We start from the raw sequence: 23,003 nt of genomic DNA on the forward strand, positions 1-23,003 counted from the left end.
AGCATCTGGAATCACTCAGTCCACATGGCTGACTCATAGATAATGGCAGAGAGCAGGACAGTACGGATCCCGAGATGCTGAGACCCTCCTTGGCTGGCAAACTCAGTGGCAACTCCAGACTCCCTCCCTTTCTGTTTTATGGCTTGCTTTCCTTGGCTGCCGGCTTCTCTTCCTTTCACATGGGGCTAATGAAGCGGCCAAATGATTGTTCAGAAGAGATGTGGTAGAACGTCAGCCTGTTGGAAGCAGAAATGGATTCCTGTCTGGTTTTGTGTCCCTACTAGTGAGCGAGGGCTGGCATCATGCTGTGGAACCTAATAAAATGCAAAATATAGTAGAGAGGACAGAACGGATTCTTGGTGTGTCCTTCTGACAATTTCATCTTTCACAAACTAAAAGGAGTAGCAAGGAACTCCCAACGGTCAGTTCCAATGAGGAGCTGGACCATTAAGGGGAAGCGTCAGAAACCTCTGGGAGACAACAGATGTTTCACCTTAGAGCGCGACAGTCAAAGAGGTCGCCAGATGTGGGCACAAGTTCTCAGGAAAGCAAGTTCAAAAAGGACGGAGCAGAAAGAGGCTGAATCCCATCATCTGAGGCCCAAGGAAGCGGGCTCCATGTGTTCAAGGCATTCAGAGACAATCGGGATGATGCTGCCAAGGAAAAGGCAGGCAGGTGCAGTGGAAAGATTATGGAATTGGACGTCGAGACCTGAGTTCAAATCCTAGCTGTCCCTTACTATGTGTGGGTCCCTAACCAAGTGATTCAGTTTCCCTAGAATTTGGTTTTCTTTTGAGGTATTTTAGGATCTGTGAAAATGAAGAGGCTAAACTTTGTGATCTCCAAGTTCCCACCAAGCTCTGAATCCTTGGTGGTCAAGGGGAAAAAAGCATCTAAAAAGGCTGATTTCGGTGCCTAAGGAGCTCTCTGATGAGCTCAGATTTTTAAGAGAACAAATGGAATAGATGTAAACAAGAGCATACAATACAAGAAGGAAAAATCCCTTAAGAATAGTATCAGGAGGATTGTAGCTTAAAATGTATATATCTACCCTAACCCTAAATATACCTATAATAATATCCAACAAAATCTTCCAAGACAACAAAGCAAGTTTCTTAAGCTCTCTTGGGTACAAAGAGAATGTGGAAGGGAAAAATCTATTGCTTGTAAGGATGGAATTTTGTTTTCTCCACACTCTTCCTCTCCCCGCCCCCTCCCCCCATGCCAAAGATGCTCATGTCTGGCTCCCCGGCCAGGAAGGCATATCCGTAAACCAAGGAAGATTCAGCCCCAAGCGGCTGGACCAGCAGGAGGAATACTCACATGTGGCACGAAGAAAGGACAGTGCCTCAATGACCATTGTGCTTTAAAAACTTTCTCTGTGAAAGAGAAACGAGGCCCCAGGAAACAAGGCTTTGGGAGGAGGCCGCTCTGAATGAATTCGTTTCACAGCCTACAAAATGGTCCTCCAAATGATGCTCACAGATCCAGGCGCCAATCTAGGACTGGCAATTCTGAGGAACTGTGATGAGTCCAGAGCCCAGAAGTCTGATGGTGACCACGCACCACACTTATTTCCAAAAAGATGAAGGAGGAAAATTCTAAAAGCAAAGGGGGCAGAGCTCGGCCCCCTCTCCAGCATCATCCAATCTTCAGTATGTTTCATGATCCACCAAGCTAACCTCACTGACTTTTTCAACAGAATCAAACCGAGGCACAAAGGTACATGTTAAAGAGTGTCGAGTTTGGGATCCAAGGTCTGCATTCAAATCATGTCAGTGCTGCTTCCTATTTGTATGAGCATTGGCAGATCCCTTTAGTTATGGAGCTTCGGTCTTTGCCATAAAGGGAGGGTGTCCCTTTAGATAATCATGAAGTCCTCTCCAATCCTATATTAATAAATTCTATATTCTATATTAATAAATTCTATAATTCTATGTTAATAAATGTATATTATACAAAGTTCTCATGATATTCTTATAGAAAAAAAGGAAAATGTAAATTGGCTAATGATATAGTTACCTTCGTCAGTCAATGAGCATTTATTAAGCGCCTACTGTATGCTGGGGACTTTATGCTAAGCACTGGAGATACAGAGAAGCAAAAACACAGTCCCTCTCCTCAAGGAGCTTCCAACTCTAGATGATCATAACTCAAAAGTGGTCATTAAATGATTAACCTGGGAGGGAATGTGCAGCGAGCCGCAGGGTAACGTCCTTGACATTGAAGTTAATATTTTTATTCCTCCTTGGATCACGAGTCTGATGATGTGCTTGTCTCGTTGGATTTGTAAGCGACAAAAAAACAAGAAATAATTCCATTTGATTACAGAATCGGGATCTAAGAATATCCTGATGGGCCAGAACGAGGAATGAAATTTAATAAGCTTCAAGTTCGCTGGGAGAGCTGTACAGTGCTTGACTTTGATTAAAAGACATCTGAAGAACAAGCAGAGGGTGGGGCAGGATGCTCCCACAAGCAGCTCAGGCCAAGAGGACCTAAAGGGCTGGACCTGAGGACAATCCCTGCCCCAGATAGCCACAGCTGGGTCACCCTGGACAAGTCATTTTAACTTTCTGGGCTTCCTTTTCCCATCTATAAAATGGGATGTTTGGTTCTGATAGCCTCTAGGTCCCTTCCAGCTCTTTCTCTGATCCCGGCAGAGACAGTCTGGCTATTTTTGACTAGTTCTGTGTGGCTCCAGAAGTCTCTGAACGGGGAGGAGGGAGGAAAGAACTCCTTAACCAAAGGAGCTTCATGGAGAATCTGCTCAAAGCTAGAGGGGCCTGACAATGGGCTTCTTTACTCAGTAGTGAGCTCCCTGTCTCTAAAGGTATTCAAGCAGAAGAGAATGTTATAGGAGACACGCCTGGGGGAGAGAGGGGCATTCGGGTCAGGGAGGGGCCTGACCTCCGAGGTCCCTCCTGACGGTAATGACTCTGACTCTGGAATAATTGGGGCATGGGAGTGGGGAGGGGGGTAAGAGCTCGGAGCTCCGTGTCCCATTGCCTGTTGAACCCCGCTGTGGTTTCTGTGACTTCAGTGGAAATCACCTAAATGTATTGTATTGGGGGAGGGGGAGGCTGGCTTTGAAACAAATGGATCCCTCACCTCCCAGAATAAATAAATCGTGATGTTAGCTCATCAAGGATAAATGATGAAAGAGGGAGGTGGAGAAATGGAGGAGTTACCAGGTGCGGAGAGGGTTTGGGGCAGGGCTGAATGCAGGGCCTGGGCAGAGCCCAGCCCCACTGTGTCACCCCAAAGAGCAGGTTTGCTTTAAAGGAAGTAAAAATGCAAAAGGGGGGAGAGGAGGACAGGAGTCCATCATTATTACGAACCTCCCAGAGGCTCAGGCCGGCACTCACATTTTTTAAAACGCCGTCCACACGGTCTCCAAACTGGAGGCCGGTTGGGCATGATGGAGCAAAAGAAAAGGCCGCGAGCCTCTCAATGAGATGGGTGAGGAACCCCACCCCCACCCCTCCGACCTCTGAAACGGGCCCAGAATGCTTCAGAAACTAGATCACCAAAGGAAGAAATGAGACTGGCAAGAATACAGAAAGACAACAAAGAAAAAATGGCCTCCAGCACATGACGGGAAATCTCCCTCTTCAGTGGATACTCAGAAAAAGAGACGGGAAGCATTCATTGGGGAAAGCATTGACTGCAGCCATCTCTGATGAAGGTGCTCAGTGCGTTCTGTAAGGCCCTGGCTCCCGTTGGTTAGAACAGGGGCCATCCCACCCAGATCAGGACAGAGGTTGGTCGCCAGTGACTGTGGGTTTTTGTGGATTTTCCACGGATCTGTAGCTCTGATTTCTCATTAATTCTAATAAATGTTCTCCCTCTCCTAAACATTTCCACTGGCCTCCCCGTTAGCGGTCCAGGGCAGAAGAGAGAAATGGTCCCGGTAAAATTCTTTCTTTTCTTGTTTTAGCAAACGTTCTCCAATCTGCCAATGGCTTTGAGCAATGAGTTAGACTGGCCCCAGCTCTCCGGCATGACGGGATTTCTGAATTCTGCCAGCAGGTAAGGGTGTACACGTCTGTCCACGAAAGCAACACGTCTCCGTGTCTATGCGGACACAAAGAAACAGACAGATGGACAGAAAGGGGCAGAGACCGAGAACTGGAAGGGGTTTGGAGGAGGGGCCTTCCATTCTGCTAGTCAATGCTCCTGCTCACCCAGTCACTCAGCCTATCTAGGACTCAGTTTCCCTATTGTAAAATGGTCCCCTCCAACTCAATTGACTATGACGCGAGTCAGCTGAGAGGTCACTGGAGAGCTGTGTGGAGGGGCCCACCCTGAGCCTGACTACCAAGTCAGGACTCACCCCAGGACTCCACCTTTACCCCATGACTGTCCAAGGAAGACAATGGCAGCTGTGCTCATGCTGCCCTTCAAGGCTCCAGTCCAGCATCCCATCTCCAAGGTAGAGAATGCTCTCTAGGGCATCAGCAGCAGGTAGTCATTCGGCCTCTTTATGAATACCTTTAGAGACAGGGAGCTCACTCTATTTCAAAGCACACCCAGGAGGCTGACCTGCATTTTTTCTCTCGGGTCCTAGGAAAGGGCCCCCTACCCAAAACCTCCACTAGAGAAGAGAAGGCGTCAAGGGGTGAGAGGGCTAGGGTTTTCCCCACTCACACCACCTCCCCACCAGGTCAGTCCCCCATCACCGCTCAGGGGGACACCCCCTCTGCTCCAGTCCCCATAGAATCGGCAAAGGGACTTCCTAAAGCACAGCCTGCCGTGTCCCTCCTCCCCCCAGTGTCTCCCTAATACTCTAAAACCCTTCTGTCTGACATGGAAAGTGCTTCACAGTCTGGCTCCAGCTTCTTTCCAGGGAGATCTCAGGCCACACTGGCCTCCGGTCACTTCCTCATATACCTCTCCAGCCACCCAGACTTTGCACATACTGCCTCTCTTGCCTAGGATGCCACCTTTCCTGGGCCTTGTAGAAGCACTGGGTTCTTTAAAAGCACAGTCCCAGGGGGCCATCTCTTACAGGGAGCCTTCCCTGGTCTCTCCGGTTGCCAGAGCTTTCCTTGCCCCTCAGAAAATAATTTTGCATTTATATATTCTGCAAGTAGTCAGGCCCACATATTGGGTGCTGCCATTCCTTGTAAGTAAGGTTGGGGCTCGTTTCTTATTCGTTTGTAGAGGCAAGAATGACTTCCTCTACATTCTCCTTGGGGAGTCATGCTTGAGTGTCTTCCCTTTCTCTCAGCTCAGGTGGCCTAAAGGCCCAACCTCCTGTGGGCTCCCCAAGGACAATGACCTTGCAGCAAGCATCCCATGCCAGCAGTTCCAGTGGGAGCTGCGCCTGTCTCCACTCAGCAAAGGAAGTTAGAAAGGTCAGCAAGTCTCGTAGGCCCACCTGCTATCCGTGGAAGCTCTGCACATTCTCCCTCTCACTCATTTCAGCGCTTCCCTGACAGAAGCAGGGGTTTCCAAGCTTGCCCAGAACCTCCAACACTTAAGGCAGAAGCAGAAGCTTTCTCATAGATGCACTTAAGATGTCTAACAGGAAGGCGAAACAGAACTGCACACTGGTGACTAGCCCCCATTTCTGGCCTTCAGCTGGCCACTGTGGCTTGTCCAGGTTCATTATAAGGGAGAAATGTGACTTCTTGATCGGGGAAATAGACTCCCCATTTCCATTTCCATTGGATCACCCCTCTCACCTCTTTTCTAATTAACCAGTTCACATTTCTATAAGTCAAGCCAAGTCAAGAAGTATTCATTAAGCATTAGTAAATATTAATTAGTGAGTTACTGAGCACTAGGAATATAAATGCAAGCAAAAAGCTATTTCCTGCCCTCAAGAAGCTTATATTCTAAAGGTAGAAAATAAAATATAAAAGAAAGCTGAAAGGGAGATTGGGAGAAACCCATGGGCTCAAGGTAGACAAAGTCTGGAAGTCTGGAATAGAATCCCTGGCCCCAACCCCTCCCTCTGCCACTAAGGTTCTAGATAAGAGAGAAATAAAGCAGGCTCTGCTCTGAGGAAGCTTACCTTCTGCACAGGGAAACAGTGTGCATGCACGTTAAACACAAATATATATACACAGGGCAAAACACCAGTTGTTGGGGCAGGCCCTGGCAACTGAGGGGGAAGGGATCATGAAGGAGGGGGCATCTGGTTTGGGCTTTGAAAGAAGCCAGGAATTGTAATAGAAATTACTGGGAGGGGTCTGCCAGGCACAGGGGACAGCCAGTACAAAGAGGGAAACAAACAGAGACAGAGAGGGAGCAAGGGGAAGGGGGGAAAGACCGAGGGAAGAAAGGAAGGAAGGAAGAGAGGGAGGGAGGGAGGGAAGGAAGGAGGGAAAGGAGGAAGGAAAGAGACAATGTCTACATCTTGAGGTGAAGAAGTTACATATCCTAAATTCTTTTAAGTGAGGTATCTTATTAACATAAGGTCAAGGCAACCTTGCCTATATAGGATTTCCATTTCACAATCCTTTCTATCACAAAATAGGCTATTGATTATTCAATTTTCTCACAGCTCTCAAGTCCTCAACAAGAAATTCAATTTATAGAATGTATAGAAGAGGTTCTTTGTTTGGAGTAAGGAAATAAGATTTTCTAGTAAAAAGGGGGGTCAGCTTCTTGTCTGCATTACAATCTCGAGTCCTAGAGAATTGCCAGGACACAGAGAGTATAACTGAGGTGCTCGGGGTCACCATAGCCAGGATGGGCTGGATGTAGAACTTGAATCATCATCCCCTCCCTTTGATGTCTCCTCTTGAGGATAGACCTTCAAAGACCATGCCCTAGAGAGGCATCCATCCTGGGACCATGCTGTCCTTGTTACTCAGAGGCCCCTACAGACAGCTGATTTCAGAGCTTTGATCACGCTACACTTGGACCATCTTCCTGCCATTTTGTTCCACTCACTATTCTGCCCCTCCCCACAACAAAATGCCATCCCTTATTAAGATGCGGGCACCTCAAAGGCAGGGCGGGTTGCTCTCTTGAATTTGGATCCCCAGACTTACTTCAGCTTCACACAGGGCCTGACAGAAAGCATGGAAGGGCTTTCCTTAAGTAAGTTTAATAATAAAATTCTGTCCATTCAGTCTACCTCCAGGTGACCTAGGACGTCCCCATCTTGGGCGCCAGTTTATCAATGACCCTTCAAAACTCCTTCAGAATACAAGAGCCTGGATGTTTTGGTTGGGCAGGGCAGAATTCTGCAGAACAATCACTTTCTTCTTTCTGAAAGTTGTGCCGCTCTCGATGGATCACAGGACTGCTAATTAGCTTGGGGTGGGTGGGCTCTCGTCATGGCTCTCCCAGCTTTTACTTGTGAAACTGATGTTTTTGAACCCAAGTATATTGCACGACTTTATATTTGCCTCTACAGCACAGGCAATGGGCTCCCAATTCTGCATTAACAGTAATAAATTGGATCCACAGAGCAGATGAGTACTTGTCCCTTCAGGGTTCAAGGAGCTTGGGGCTAAGATTTTCTAGTATCATTATTCATAAGCCTCCATTTGGGGTATTTCCCCTAGGGATTATTAGTTCATATCAGTTAGTCATCTAGACATAATTTATTTTACTTAAGGTAGTATATTTGGTACAAAATATTCCCCTTGAAGTGTGGGTTTGGGAGTTTGGGAGAAAGTGGACTCAGACTTAGAGCACACATGGCTAAGAGGATGCCCTACAACTCCTAAAACCTCTTGGCAAGAGGCAGCTAGGTGGCTCAGTGGACAGAGCACCAGCCCTGGAGTCAGGAGCACCTGAGTTCAAATCCGGCCTCAGACACTTAATACTTCCTCGCTGTGTGACCCTGGGCAAGTCACTTAATCCCAGTTGCCTCAGCAAAAAACAAAACAAAACAAAACAAGAAAACTCTGCAGTTTTGGGAATGGTTCCCTTAGGTTTGAGGTGATTTTTCTGCTGGGCTCTTTGTAAAGTCTTCAAGAGGAGGAGGAAGAAATGGAGATTCTCTCTCCCGTCCCTCTCCTGGCTCCACCAAGTGATTCCCTGTCAGGAGCTCAAGTGGAAGGACTACTTCCTTTATGTCAAACACTCCAATTAGTCTTGTTTCCAAACTGGCAGGTTGTTTTTCAGAGACTAAGAGGGTATAACTGGATACAAATCCATTTGGAGCTTTTGACTGATTAATTCATTCAATGGGATGTTTTCACCCCAAAAAAAGTATCAGAAATGAAGGACTTAATTTAGCTGGAGTGAGACGAATGATTGCTTGCTTGCTTCACTCAATCAGCCACTAGCCTTACATCATTATCAAATTTAGCCTTGCCCAGTGTCCTCGCATATCGAAATCTTTTTGGATCCTGATTTTGTCATCCACTCTATTAGCTATGCTTTCCAACTTTGTCTCATCTGCTAATTTAATACAGATTTCATTGATCCCACCTTTTTTCTGAGGTACCCACATCATTCCATATTTTCCACAAGATCTAAATTTCAAATAAACATAATCAGCAATGCCTTAATCTTCCAATTTAGAAACTGTCAAAAAAGGCAAACATGGCAGGTTATTCAGCTTTGAATAATCCCAGAGCTTCTCTAGTTTCTTCTTGTAAATGTCCCCCAACTATCCCACTCCGGAGATCCCCTTAACCTCCCTTTCTGTAAATGGGGACAATTTTTGTTCCCCTTTAGCGCAGGGTGTGTAGGATGTTCCCCCCAAGTAGGCATTTAATCAGCGCTTGTTGGTTCATTGAGCAAGCAGCCCTTTCTTCTACTGAGCTCACCAAGCTCTTATCAACTGTCTCCTGCTGGAAAAAACTCCAGCAAACCCAGCTATTTCTTTGCATCTGCTTCTTTGAACACCTTCTGATCTTGGGAACTCGTTTCAGATCTCCTGACCTCTCTGTTTATCTGCGCCTTCGTCAGAGAAACCGCTGCAACCACCGAGACTACCAGAACATTTCCAGAAATGGTAGGTGGGCTCCCATGTGCCTGCAGCTTTCTCCCAAGGGGCCTAGATCAGACGGGCCGTTCACCGATTGTTCACAAAATGCACCCAGGAGCTCAGAGGCAGAGGCACCGGCTAGCAGACTTCCTGCACTCAGCTCTACTAGTCAGGAAATGCTGAGATCAAAAGCCCCACTGGCCAGGCCATGACTTTGCAGGGCCAGGAAGTGAAGAGGGAGATGTCTCTCTCACACTAGCACCCATCATGTTCATTCTTTCCAAGGCTCATGCCCAGGGCTGGAGCAATGCACTGAGCAACAGATTGGGGGGGGGGAGACAAGAAGCCCCTGGGACAAGGTCCCGTACTGGGAAGGTTGGGGTTCTTCCCCCTTTCAGTGGCTGAATCACACCAGGCTCAGCTCAGCATTGCCATTCTGTCTGTAGTTAATGTCATTATCGAATTAAAAATCAAAAGGACCATAGTTAAATACTCCAGAAAAAGCCAAATGCAATTGGTAAAATCTATATGATCTTCCTGCTTCCGTTGCTGTTGTGCCCAGCTGGAATCAGGAAGCCCTGAATTCAAATCCAGACTCAGACTTTCATGAGCTGGGAGACCCTATGCAAGTTGTTTAACTTCAGTTTATCCCAATTTCCTCATCTGTAAATGGAGATCAGTCTACCTCCTCAGGATGCCGTGAGGGACATAACAACTGCTGTGTAAACATTGTCCTTATACATTTTTATTGAGTTTCATGATGCTTTGTTCAGTCTCTTCCTTCTGTGACCATTCCTCTGCCCCCTTTACTGGATCATTGCCTATCTCTCGCACCCTAAGAGTGTGTCCTGGATTCTTCTCCCAACTCTTTACCTTCACTTCCTTGGTGATGTCTTTCCTCTCCCATCCCCCAATCACATTTGCTTTTTGACCTGCTGAGCTTGCAGGCCACTAAGACCACTGGGTCCTCAAGTGAGTTACTGTCTAACCAAGTCCTCCTCATTTCCCAACTGACTTTTTAACCCAAGATTTGTGTTCGTACACATCTTGGGGGCACAGTGTGGCCTAATGGATAGAGAGCTAGCCTCAAAATGAGCAATTCCTGGTTCAAGTCCTGTCTCTGAGACATCATTGGGCAGCTCATTTAATGGCAGTGCCCTAGGCAGCCCTTTCACCTTGTCACTGGTGCAGCAGGTGCCAGTCTGGGATGGCAGAAGGAATGAGCTCAGTGGAAGTTCCCTATGCCATTGAAATCACAGAACTGAACCAAAAGGAATCACTGTAATAAGTGAGTACTTCAGGCTCCCAACCCAGTAGTCCAAAGATGGCTAATCTCCTGCAGACATTTCAAACTCAGCATGTCCAAAACAGAGCTCATGTCTTTGCCCCAACCTTCCCTATTACTGTCAAGGGACTAAGGTCCCAGCCCAGGAGTCATCGAGGGCTCCTCACTCTCTCTCCCCACCTCCAGTTGTCACTGCTGAGCCCCCTCTCCAACATAGCCTCCACCTCTCCGCCTCACCCGTCAGCTGTCAAGAGGTCTGCCTGCCCCATCTCCCCCCTCTTTCCAGCACATCTTCTATTCTCCTTCCAACTATGTCACCTCCTTCACACACAATGAATTCCAGGTGCTCCCTATGAAAGAAATACAAACTGCCCCATTTGGCATTCAAAGACCCCGGTAAGCTACCTTCCTCCTCTTCTCTTGGAATATTGGGTCAGGTGACTTGTACCATCTAGAGAATTTTAGTGCCCTCTTCCTATTCCTAGGTATCAGCTTTCTCCTGAACATTTTGGTTCTGTCCTTGGCAGAAATTAAGTGAGCTGAGCAGCCCTTCCTAATCCCCCACCCACTCCCAAGCAATGGTCCCTTCCCTACATTGTTCCCCTATTTTTCCCCATCTTAATTAAAAAAAAAAAAGCAAAGTAAGAAAACCTTGTTTATCCTTAGCTTTTCTTCATTAGCTTCAACTTATTCCAAGCTTCAGCATTCTTGATACTATTGTTTTAGTACAATGCCTTCTGAATTCATTCTCTGTTATCTGCCCTTAGTTGGACCATCTGCACACATCTTTTAATATATATATATATATATATATATAAAGTGCTTGGCAAACCATAAGGAACTACGTAAATATCTGATATTATTAAGAAAATGATTTTAGAAATAAAACAATAGGCTTAATGAAAACCAGAATTATTTCAATGAAGAATTAATCTCAGAAACATTAGAGGCAGGAGAAAAACGTGTCAAGAAAATTATGCAAGACATGAAAATGTCAGTTATGGAAAGCAGGGTACGGAAAAATGTTAAATTATCCAACTGCTTGAAAACTGAATCACTACATTATGGAAAATCATAAATATTGAAAAAGGTCAGATCACAAATAGAAGTCATTTTATATCCATAGAAGTGAATCCCAAATTCAAGTCACTCAGACATAATGTGGTCAACTTCAACAATACAATAAAAAGCAGACGATATTCCAAGCAATCAAGCAGAAAAATATAAATTATCAAAAACAAATGTATAAAATTGCACTAAATATTTCCATATAAGCAAGAAATGATTGAATCTGTAATGCAACATATCTAAAATTAAGAAGTACAGAACTTCATCATCAAATTAATTTTTCAGTTGAGAATTCTCTTTGAAGATGAAGGACGTTAAGATTCCACAGAATTTCAAGCATTTGTGGAGAGAAATGTTAAGATTAAGGAAGTTTTAGTGATTATAAGAACAAAAAGGATCTTCAAACTTTCCCCCTGTAGAAGAAATGACAGATATTATTAAATTGTGGTTATTTAGATTTTAATCATAGATATGACAAAACAGTAGCGTTGTCCAGTTTACAACTAAGTGACACATAGACTGGAGGAGGTGGAGGAGACAGGGAAGAGAGGAAAGAGTTGTCTATGGTTGTCACAGATAAAAACAGGGAAATAAATATGTCAGAGCAGGTGGAAGAGGGGGAAGGGTGCAGAAATAATCCCAGAGCAAAAAGAAGAAAAGATAAGAAAGATGAATTTTTTAAATAGCCGACAGAGCCAATGGTCGAAGTTACCGGACACATCGCATTTTGTGAGCATGTTTATGTTTTTGTAAAAGTTGGAAAAGGGCATATTTGAATATTTGTGTTTTGGGGGGGTCCTGGTAATAATAAAAAAGAATCATAGGTACAAATTGTAATCTCACTTCACCTTCCAGGAATGCATCTTTTCTGTGTAATAGTTGCTAAGAAACAGGGATCTGCCTTTGGCTTTTTTTTAATCAGTGCCCTGGATAACAGTATAGGTACCGCGCTCCACAGGTTTGGGAGGGAGGAGAGAGGAGGGAGGAGGGAGAGAGAGGGGGAGGAGGGAGAGGTAACCCTGTGGGTGACGTCTGGGATAGGATGAAACCAGCGGGAGGCGGAGCTCTCCAAGGTGCTGCCCTATCTCTAAATGGCGCCTCTCTGGGGGTGAATCACGTGACGGCCCTTCCACGGTGGTCATTGGTCCCAGTGCTGGACTGTGGGGGGAGGGCAAGGAGGGCCCTGCTGAGAAGAAAACCGCCCCCTAGAGGAAGGGGGAGAAGCTCAGATAAAGCTGGTGAGCCGCAGCCGCAGCCGAAAAAAGGAACCGGGTGTGGGAAGTGATTGGGGAAGAGGGAGAGGCGGGAGGGAGAGTGTGGCCGATGCTGCCCCCTGCCTGTGGGGCAGAGAATGAGGTGCCCGGAGGGGACCCCGCAAACGCTCCAGACGGGCGGCTGCAGCAGCTCTGAAAGCTCAGAGCCGCAGCGTGGAGTCAGGAAGGGCTGAGTTCAAATCTTCCTCGGGCATTTCCTGCCTGGGAGATGAACTTCCCTCGGGCTCAGTTTCCTCATCAGTGGAATGGGGCGATAACGGCGGGGGTCCTGGCGACTCCGGAGGTCACGTGCTCAGGGCTATTTTTCCCGTGCCTCCCGCTCCCTCCCGGGCTTTCTGTTAAGTGGCCGCTCGGGACTCGCTTGTTCCTTCTCTCCCTGATGCAGGCGCTTCCTCCGGGAACCTTCTGAAGTTCTTGGGAAGGTGAGTGCGGGGCAGCCAAGGCTTCCAAACGTCCCCAAGGCCCGCGGCGGTGCGGGATAACGGTCCGCGCGCCGTGAGGGTCAGGGCCGGCAGCCGCGCCCGGGAGGAACGTGCAGGGATGACCGGGGACCCCCCGCTGAGGGATGTGGGGACGCTGGGATCCAGCCACTTCCAAGTCAGCCCCAGCGTCACCACTATCCCGTGATCCGGCAGGCCAGCCTTAGCGTGATAAGGTGTCAAGTGTCCCAATGGAGGCATTCCAGGAGTTCGGGTGCGTTATTTCCAGATTTATAGAAATCAGAAGAAAATGAAGCAATTGCGAGTTGCAGAAAGAGCAGCTTGCAGAGAACTTAAGGGAAAAGCATCCCCGGGAGGAGCGCCCCACCAGGAGGGGGGATTCCCCAGCCAGCGAGTTCTAAGGATCTCAGTCTGTCTCTCTGTCCTGTTTGTCAGCTTGTCCAGAAACCAGCTGCTGGACCACCCAGCCATCGTCGTCTACACCATGCTCGGGAACGACGTGTGCAACGGGTGAGTCGCTGGCAGGGGTCCCGGCCTTCTGCTTGGTCTCCCCAGCTTCTGACCCTCCCCCAGCCACCGTGGAGCTGGGTTTCGGCTCGGGCCCGTGTTTTACGCATGGGGGAACACGGCTTGCCCTGGATCCCAAGCTAAGATGGCCATTGGGGGGAAACCTCAGGGTCCCGCGCTCGCCCAGCACCAACCCTGTGCTGGAAACAAACCTCCCGGCCCTTTCCTGGGCCCGGTTCCTCTCCGGAACTGGCCCAGACACGTTGTTCTCACGATGGGGGATATTCAGACCCAGGTGATTCCAGGAGTCGGGGACTGGCCCCCAACGTGCCAGGGAGGGGTGTGCCAAGCTGTGATACCAGCATTTCCCCCTTTGCCTACATGCCCCATGCCCCATGCCACCCTGCATCTCTAATACAAAATACCCAAGTGCCTCTTCTCCCACCCGCCAACTGCCAGCTCTCCCCTGGAGACGGGGAAATAACTATCCTGATTCCCCCAGGGCTCACAGCCCTTCAAGACTGGCCCAGGCCCAGAGGCAGCAAAAGTCCCGAAGAAGTGGCCCCCAGGAGCTCTGCCCCCAGAGAACCAAGGCCCTCCCAGGATACCCTGCGGGCTGGGGCGCCCACCACCCGGGCTCTCCCCGGGCACTTCTCAGCTCTTTCCAGGGTTTCCTTGACCTCTGAGAATCCACGGGCAGAAGCTGCACACAGGCCACGGGGGCGGGGGGGATGCTGGGATAATGCTCCCCCCTGAAAAGGTGGCTCGCTTCCTGAGGGAACAGGAGAGGAGGGGAGGCGTAGAATTCTATTGAAAATCATGCTTTCCCCCAGCTATTTCTCCCACTGGGGCGAAAACCTTTATGAGTAATTAGGAAGAAGTTCTGGGCGCAGCTGGCATTTCTAGCTGCAGTGACCCAGAGCAAGGCTCTGCCACGGCCTCTGCTTTCTGGCCAACCTGCCCAATCAGGGGGCTGGGGAAAGGACCGACCCCATGCAAGCACTTTTAGCAAAGGCCCAAACCAGCAGTGTCTCTTCTGGGAAGGGGTTCGGTGCGGGCCCTCGGGGCCCAGGTACGGCCTTCTCTGAAGTGCAGGGTCGAGAGGAAGGAAGGGGAGGCGATCAGCAGGCCCGGCGGCGGGCAGAGACCTCTCTTGGTGCTGGCTGGGAGACAGTTCCGAAGGACCGAGACTTTGTTGAGCCCCAACGGGGCTCGTTCTGCCCGGGTCACTCTGGGGCCTCAGTAGCAGTGACTTGGGAGGGGACGCTGCGCTCGGGAGTTTTGACCTAAAGGAGGAACTGAGAGGGGAGCACGGGGTCCTGTCCGAGGGATGGGGCCCCAGGCAGGGCACGTGGGAGCATGGATGGGGGAGGGGGTGCAGGGAGCTCCGCTTTCTGCTCTAGCTCCCCCATTGATTTTGAGGATGGTTGCTTCTCCCACGTGGAGGCTCGGGAGTACCCGCAGTGAGCCCCAGCTTCTCCCCGGGGGAGGGGACACTGCCGGACCCGCTCTCAGACCCCCAGTCTTTCGCCACCAGGAAGAGCGACACGGAGTCGGCGATGAGCACCCCGGAGGCCCTGCGAGCCCACGTCCTGGAGGCCCTCGCCCTTCTGGATTCCCGCCTCCCCCGGGGCAGCCACGTGGTCCTGTACGGCCTGGCAGACGGGCGCTTCCTCTGGGACACCCTGCACGCCCGCCTCCACCCTCTGGGTAACGTCTGGGCCCGCCGGGCTCTGCAGCTTCCATGACATGGGGCCGGCCGCCTCGGTGCCAGACTGAGCGCTAAGGGCTGGGTGATGCGAGCGCCAGTGCTGGGGGGGGGGGGGGCCGCAGCAGCACAAGGTCTCCGGGAACTTGGCCTAGAACCGAAGGGCTTAGGCGGGGCCCACCGAGGCGGCTTGGGAGAAGGGGTGCGGGGTTTCTTGTCCCCGCCTGCAGTCCCTGCCGGTCCTGGGGCTCCCGCTGCAGCCTCGTGTAGTTTGGGGGATTCTGCAGGCCGGGGGCAGCTCCCAGAAGCCTCCAGCAGTTTCTGGGGCTATTAGAGTCTTTGCACCCTGAGGCTTGTCTGTGCTGACCCCTTGTGGGGCCTCATTAATGTCCAAGGACTAAGTCCACAAAGAACCACACACGTCTCCCCAGGGGGCTTCAGCTGCTTTTCAGTTGCCCCCCTTCCCCCCAGGGCTGAGTGGTCCTTCCCCTGATCCTTTGGGCCCCTTCTTTCACCTTCCCTCGGCCAAACTCCCCGCAGTGGTCAGGAGTCCCCTCTGCTTCTTTAGACAGTCAGTAAACAAAGTGCCTACTGTGCACCAGGAATCCAGCTAAGCTCTGGGCATACAAAAAAAGAGGGGGAGGGGGCAGGAGAGAGTCCTGCCTTCCAGGAGCCCCCGGTCTCATGGGGGGGGGGGGGAGGCGCCAGTGACGAACAGTGTGTGTGAGTGCGAAGGAAGAGCCGAGATGTCACAACCACCTGGGCTGCTCCCAGAGGGCTCCCGAGAGTCGGGGCCCCCAGGCTGGCCAGAAGGGCCGCCCCCCTCAGCAGGTGGCTGTGCCCACTGGGTGACACCAACGGGGTCATTTCAAGATCTGGGCATGAACAGAACGGGGCCGGAGCCTCGAAGGCCCTTTGCTCCCCACCGGCCTGGCCTGGGCTCCCGCCCTCAGCGCCTCCCCCGCCAGGCCTTTTCTCCAAGCCAGTGTAAGGCCCGCTGGTCACATGTCGGGGGGGGGGGGTCTCCGAGGCTTCTCTGACCGTCGCAGGTTGGCCCTCAGCAACTCTGGACTCCAACCACTTCCGGGAGCCCCCTCGGAGCGTCCCAGCGCCAGGAGCCCATAGGTCGGGCCTGGGGCCCGTCGGGAGCTCTACCGCAGCGGAAGAGCAGCCGCTGGGACCCCGGCGCTTTGGCTTCCTGGCCTGCTCAGCCTTTGTCAGGGACCGATTCCCTCTGAAGTGGACGGTCTTTGTCTTCCAGGCCAGCTGAACAGAGACGTCACCTACGAGCAGCTCTACGCCTTCCTCAGCTGCCTCCAGGTGAGCAGGCCCGGGCGGGTTCCACGCAGGGAGGCCCCGCGCCGCCTCTTCCTGTCTGACCAGTGTCCCCCGTTGCCGTCTGCAGGTGAACCCCTGCCAGGGCTGGATGAATGCCAACGAGACGCTGCGAACTCTCACCTCTCGGGTAGGAGGCCCGGCCTCGGGGAGGGGCCTTGTCCAAGGGGGCTCACACTCAGTGCAGAAACCGAGCAGGGGGATGGAGACAATGTGGGACATATAAATGTACTTATGTACACACGCCATCGGAAGGAAGGCAGAGAGGGAGGGAGGGAAATAAACTCAGCTTGGCTTCTTAGGTTTAGTCTCTGCCAAGCACAGGGATGGGTGTGGGGGAAGGGAAGCAGGGGGCACTTTGCCGAGCTCCTGCCCGTCTCCTCCGCTGCAGAGAGCCGCGCAGCTCTCCAATGTTCTGGAAGAAATCGCAGCCAGTGAGAAATTCGCCAACCTGAGCCTCCTGTACCTGGATTACCCTTTAAAAGAAAGTGAGTGCCCCCTTGTTCTGGGCGCAGGGGGCAGCCGCGGGTGTGGGCCCCGGGCCCCCGCCCGCTTGTGGGGCAAGCTTTAAAAACATGGCAACCCTGACGCGTGTGCTTTAGCGGAAGCGCTCCGCAGTGGCGGGCCAGGAGGAGCGCCCGGCACACGGATCTCTGGGAGGGGAGGAGGGAAGGAATTGGGAACTCAAAGCTTCACCAAAGTGGATGCTAACAATGGATTTTACTGTAATTGGGAGGAAGTAAAATATGATTTAAAAAAGGAGTGACAGGGCTCCAAGGGGAGGCCGTGCGGTGGGCGACTTTTCCAGAGGTTAGCAACAAAGGGCAGGAGGGCAGCAGCAGAGAGTGGGAGGGAAGGGCCAGGAGTGGGGCTTGGGGGCTGGGGAGACACGGCACGTTTGTAGGAGGCAAGGAAGGAGCATCGGACACCAGGGAGAGGAGGGGTGGCAGAGGGGTCCGAGGGGGAGGCAGATGGCTGGGGGAAGGGAGGCCGCCTCCTCCAACAGTGATGTCATTTTGGGTCCTGTTCAAGAACAAAGGACAACAACCAAGACTGACAGATGGAGAGAGGTAGAGGGGAGACAGAGAGACAGAGGGAGAGACAGAGACACACAGAGAGACAGAAAGACAGAGAGAGATAAGAGAGGAGAGAGGAGAGAGGAGAGAGAGAGAAAGAGAAGGGGAAGGGGAGGGAGGGAGGGAGAGGAAGAAGAAAAGAAAAAGAAAGAGAAAGAAAGAAAGAAGGAAAGAGAAAAGAAAGAAACAGGGAGGGAGGAAGGAAGGGAAGGAGGAAGTCAATCAAGTGCTCACAAATGGCAGAGAGGCAAAAATAATCTCAAAAACAGGAAGTGCTTTGGAAAGCTCAAAATTAATAAGCAGCAGAATTCACCTTTTAGAACTTTTCATAATTACTATACTTCGTTATATAATATGTCCATTATCGTCCTATAATTTCGAAGCAGTACAGAGGGAGACCCCCTGGCATTTTCTATCCACTGAGGCAGCGCGAGTCAGGCCGGGTGCAGTTAGCAGTGAGGTCTCAGTTATTTCCCACATTAAAAAGTGTAAAGTGGCCACATGCCACGTGGACAAGGGAGCCCAGAGGGAAGGGCCTGAAGCAGCCTGGGAAGTGCATCAGAAACTCCCTGGCAGTCCAGGGCTTGGCAAAAAGCTCCCATCATGTACGATGGCAGTAATCACCTGGTCGTGTCCCCGCAGTATCTGAGGAATGGCAGAGGAGAGGGGGAGAGACCTGGCAGCTGATCGAGCCTTCGGACGGCTTCCATCCCAGCGAGGTGAGGGCTGGGCAGGCCCGTGGAGGGGGGGGGGGGGGAGCAGCATGTGGAGGCCTTGAAGGACACTCCAAGGTGGGGGGGTCACATGGAGGCCTTGAAGGACACTCCAAGGAGCTGAGGGGAGCCACTGCAGCCAGAGGGGCTTGTGCTGCCCGCCCACAGGGTGCTGGGCTTCATGGATGCTCTCCTGAGAGGTGCCCAGGGTGGGGTGGGAGGTCCCCCACCTGTCCCCCACCCTCCATCCCGACAACAAAGGGCCTCTCTAACAGCCCAAATCCAGACCTCCTCAGCCCAGAGCCGGGCTCCTTCTTCCCCCCCCCACCACCCAAGCCCGGCTGCCAGGACCTGGACTCTGCCCAGTGTTCCTTGTACCATCCAGACTCCAGGCCCAGCACAGAGAGTGATTAACTGTATTGGTTAAGCTGGTCTCCTCCAGTGTGTGCTGCCCCCCTTTTTTCCCATGACCACCTGGGCTTTGCCCCCGGCTAGGACAGACGTCCGTTACTTGGATAATATCTCAGCGGGCTCCTGCTGGTGTTTTAGCGCTTCCAGGTCAGGGAAGAGCACCAGTGTTGCCTCATTTTATCCTCACCCCAAGTTTGCAGAGGAGGAAACTAATTCAGATCGTGGTGAAACGGCCCACATTGGAGTCACTGAGTGCAAAGTTGGGCTCCTCGGTGTGGGCCCAGCCCGCTGTCCCCCCCGCTCCCCGCCCAGCATCCCCAGTGTGGGTCATCGGTATTCAGGAGGGGAGACTTTGCCTGGGTTCCAGGAGCCCTTGCCCCCGGGGGCACCTGGGCTGACTCTAGCTCTGGGAGGCTCTGCTGAGGGGGGACAGCTGGACTCATGGGAGTAAATGAGGTCATCGGGGAGGGGCAGCACAGTGCAGGCAGGCAGATCACAAATACAGAGACATACAGATGATAAGGTATATGGATGATAGATTGATAGATGCCAGATACATAGATAATAGATATAGATCGGTGAATAGGTGAGAGCCAGAGCCCCCAGTAGGCAAGGCCTGTCCTGTCTGTGTGCCCATTGCTCTGCCTGACTCACTGAGGGAAGGAGACGGAGACCTCCCGACAGGAGGCTTGGGGGGGCAGGGAGAGGGAGGGGGTCAGTGCAGGCAGGAAGTCACGGGAACCTCCTGGTCGGTGCAGAGGGTCAGCGGGAAGGAACTCACGGACGGACACTAACTGGCCAAAATGGAAGTTAATCGTTGGGGAGGAAGCCGGGTGTGCTGGGACCGACTTTTTAGTGGCCAAGTCCCATTAGGGAGATGGAGGCTGGCCCCGAGAAGGGAACGCCTCCCGGCCGGCAGGGCCCCAGCCCCTGCACCAGAGGCACAGCAAGCTGCTCTGGACCCTCTGCAAAGGAGGTCAGAAGTCGCCTTTTATAGGAGACCTAAGGCTCAGGTTCCAGGTTGCAAGGAAAGCCAAAGTCCTGGGCCTGGAGGCCTGTGGGTGCCCGGCCCAGTCTCTCGTTGGAGCTCGAGGGTCTGGCATCCCCGGGAGATCAGTGGGCGCTTTTGGACCAAGGTTTCCAATTGAGAGACGACACTTAACTCGTCTGGGGAGATGCTTTCCCAGGAGGGCCCGAGACCCCAAGATCAAAAGGGACAGTTTCAGTGACGATTTTAAAGGGAACCGTTTCACTCCCCTTCTCCCAAAAGCTGAAAGAAGCGAGTGCCGGGGAAAGAGGCTCTCCGGGGAGGCTCCGAGAGCACGGACCAGGCCGAGGTCCTAGGAAAGGGAGCCCCCTCTTCTGGTGTGGGTGGGCACTCTCAGGGCCCCTTGGGCCCTTGGAGAGTAAAGCCCCTGGTCCTGGCCCTCAGCCAGGCCGTGTCCACGGTGGGCACTGAGGATGGGGACCAGTGAAAGGCCGGGAAATCGGCAGCGCCGTTCCCAACCTTAGAGCTCCGAAAGGAGCCGTTATTAGCACCGCCCCTCAGTGCGCAGCCCATCTCTCATATGCGCATGGAGATGACAGCCCACTGATTTCTCCCCGAAAAACTCTCTCAAACGCAGCTAATTTATTTCTGCTTCTCTTGCCCTTTCCTCACCTCTCCCACCTCAATTACCAAATCCTGGGGGAAATCCCTCTCTGGGCCTGGTTTCACACAGTTCGGGAAAATAGCCCGGCGCCGTTTGTCTTTCCTGGAGCAGAGCAGTTAATTTCCCCGGTGCCGGCAGCAATGGCATCTGCCCGGAGCTGGGGGGCTGCGGGCCCTCGTCTCCAAAAAGCTGATTGCCTTGTGCAGGTGCATTTTACTGCCAGCCAAAACCCTGCTGCCAGGGGCCATGTTTCTGCCCATCACTCATGCAGCTGGGGGGGTGGGGGGGGCAGAGCCCTGGGCCTGGTGGGAATCCAAGTACATACCCTGCTTCGCATCCTTGCACTGGGCACTGGGGGCACGCCACTCCCCTTCCTCTGCAACTCAGTCTCCTCGAAGCAGGGGAAGTCTCCCTGCCCACCGGCCCATTTATTCATAAATGATTTGGGTTTGCCCTAAGTTAGAAGCCAGCAGGGCCTTTGGACCTGGTTATAGAAAGCCCAATGTCCCTGGGCTGCCCCTGGTTCTGAGAGGCCGCTTCTCTACAGGTTGGGCTAGAGCAGGAAGGTCCAGAACAAGCCCTTGTTTTACGGCTGAGGGAACCGAGGATTAACTCCCAGCTCGGGACCAGACCGAGGCTCAAAGGTTATTTTAGTCCCGAGCCACATTTGCATGCAGAGTCTCGCTCAGCTTCAGTGCGTCGGGCCTGCGGCTCTCAGCCATCCCTCCCTGGGGAGAACCTGTCTGAAGGATTTACATCTGGGAGTGGAGCCCCGCATGGGCCTGTGGTAGCTGCCAGAGCGGGGTGAGGGAGGCCACAGAGAGCTGGGGGCCAGGAGCCAAAGGTCCATGAGAAGAGCGAGCTAAAACCCTGGCGGCGAGGGGTGGGCAGGCCGGCTAATCGGTGGGAGGCCTCGTGGCTGAGGGAGTGAGAAGCCAGGAGGAAAGCGGCTAGCCCCGCCAGGGAAGACTGAGTCAGAAGTCAGCATCAGGAGGGCCAAAGACTTCCTTCTAAAAAGGGGCCACTGGGGCAGCCGGTGGTGGCAGCGGAGAGAGCCCCAGCCCCGAAGTCAGGACGACCCGGCTCAAATCTGGCCTCAGACACTTAACCCGTCCTGGCTGGGTGACCTGGGCAAGTCACTTAACCCTAACTGCCTCGGCAAAAAAATAAAAATAAAGAGGAGTCAGTCACCGAAGCCTATCAGTGCAAAGCCGAGACAGCCCAAGCAAGAAATGCTTCTGTCATTCTGGGAAAAGAGAATTTAGACAGTGAACGTCCAGATCTCAGTAAGTGATCAATGATTTGAACATCAGGCCTGAGCAGCAGATAAATAAACAGAATTGGGCTTGAGAATCTTGCTCCGCTCCCCCTCCCCCACCTTTGCCTGCCAGCATCTCTCACCAAAAGCCCTTAAGAAGGGAGCTTGGGATTTCTGAAAGCCTGATCACTCCTCAACTCACCCGGCTAGTCTTCCTCCTGGGCTTGAGGGAGAGTCTGGGTGTGGATCCTGCTTCAGGAGTCCCATCAATCAGGCCTTTTATTTAGCACCCGCCACATGCGAGCCCTCCACTAGGAATGGGTGGGCCGATACACATGCAGAGGTAGGTAGATGCTTGGATGGATAAAGAGATGGCTGGATATGGACACGGACGGATGGACGGACGGATAGATGGATGGATGTGTGTAGATGGATGGATGATGGATGATAGATGGATGGGTATGTGTGAAGAAAGATGGATGGATGTGTGTGAAGACAGATGATTGATACATAGATAAAAGGCGTGCTGATCAAAAGATATGGAGAGATAGATGATTGATACATGGATAGAGACAGATATAGACAAGATAAGTAGATATTAGCTACAATCAATCAAAAAGCATTTATTCAGCCTGTGCTTCAACCGCTGTGCTAAGTGCCGGGGAGTCCAAAGAGAAAAGTGGAGAAGACCCTCCCCTCATGGAGTTTGTCTTCTGGGGGGGGTCAGTGTGCACAGCTGAGGAAGGCTGAGCGGGGACCGCAGCTTGGGGGAATCGGGCAAGATTTCTGAAGGCTTAAACTGAGGCTTGAGGGAAATCAGGAGCTCCTGGGGGGGGGGGGTTCCAGGCCTGCAGAAGCCCGGGCAGCCCGGGGAGCCCTCGGGGACACAGGGCTCGCTTGGGCTGGACTCACCGAGTCTACAATGGGGGGATGGCCCAGTGAAGTGGCAGCAACGGGTTGGGAGCAGGTGGCGAAGAGCTTTCAGAGTGACTTGGGGAGCTAATGTTCGATTCCAGTCCGGGAGTTTGCCCAGTAGGGGCTGACACGGTCTCGTTTCTTCCGAAAGAAAATCACTTTGGCAGCTGTTAGGAAGACGTGAGGGCGACGCCCCCGAAAAGCACTTAGTAAGCGCTTGCTCTGCGCCAGGCCCCGCACCAAACGCTGAGGAGACAGACAAGGTTAACGAGGATGCCCCGGGCGGGTGAGGGAGTCCGGCAGCGCAGGGAAGGCCCGAAGCTCGGGGCAATGGAGAAGGGCTTCTGCACAAGGTGGGATCTGAGGGGGGGGCCTAAAGGAAGGGGGGGCACGTGGTAGAGACCCGGCCGGAGAGAATCCCGGATCGGGGAAGCCAGTGGAGGCCGGAGAGAAGGAGGC

General features: G+C 52.1%; 1 protein-coding gene across 4 annotated transcripts in view; it reads left to right on the forward strand.

Moving 5' to 3' along the window:
• The window catches only part of AOAH (acyloxyacyl hydrolase), a 91,374-nt gene that overhangs the window by 67,092 nt on the left and 1,279 nt on the right, over positions 1-23,003 (forward strand). For 3 of the 4 annotated variants that reach the window (XM_074284525.1, XM_074284526.1, XM_074284527.1), the window contains 9 exons: positions 3,941-4,032; positions 8,847-8,929; positions 12,915-12,951; positions 13,405-13,479; positions 15,014-15,186; positions 16,446-16,504; positions 16,590-16,649; positions 16,911-17,007; positions 18,238-18,314. In XM_074284525.1, the coding sequence (XP_074140626.1) occupies positions 3,941-4,032; positions 8,847-8,929; positions 12,915-12,951; positions 13,405-13,479; positions 15,014-15,186; positions 16,446-16,504; positions 16,590-16,649; positions 16,911-17,007; positions 18,238-18,314 (753 nt within the window). Of the gene's footprint in view, positions 1-3,940; positions 4,033-8,846; positions 8,946-12,914; positions 12,952-13,379; positions 13,480-15,013; positions 15,187-16,445; positions 16,505-16,589; positions 16,650-16,910; positions 17,008-18,237; positions 18,315-23,003 lie in introns of all 4 variants that reach the window. The other variant, XR_012485057.1, reaches the window with a different exon arrangement.

Source organism: Sminthopsis crassicaudata, chromosome 1, assembly GCF_048593235.1.
Source record: "Sminthopsis crassicaudata isolate SCR6 chromosome 1, ASM4859323v1, whole genome shotgun sequence".
Lineage (NCBI taxonomy): Eukaryota > Metazoa > Chordata > Mammalia > Dasyuromorphia > Dasyuridae > Sminthopsis > Sminthopsis crassicaudata.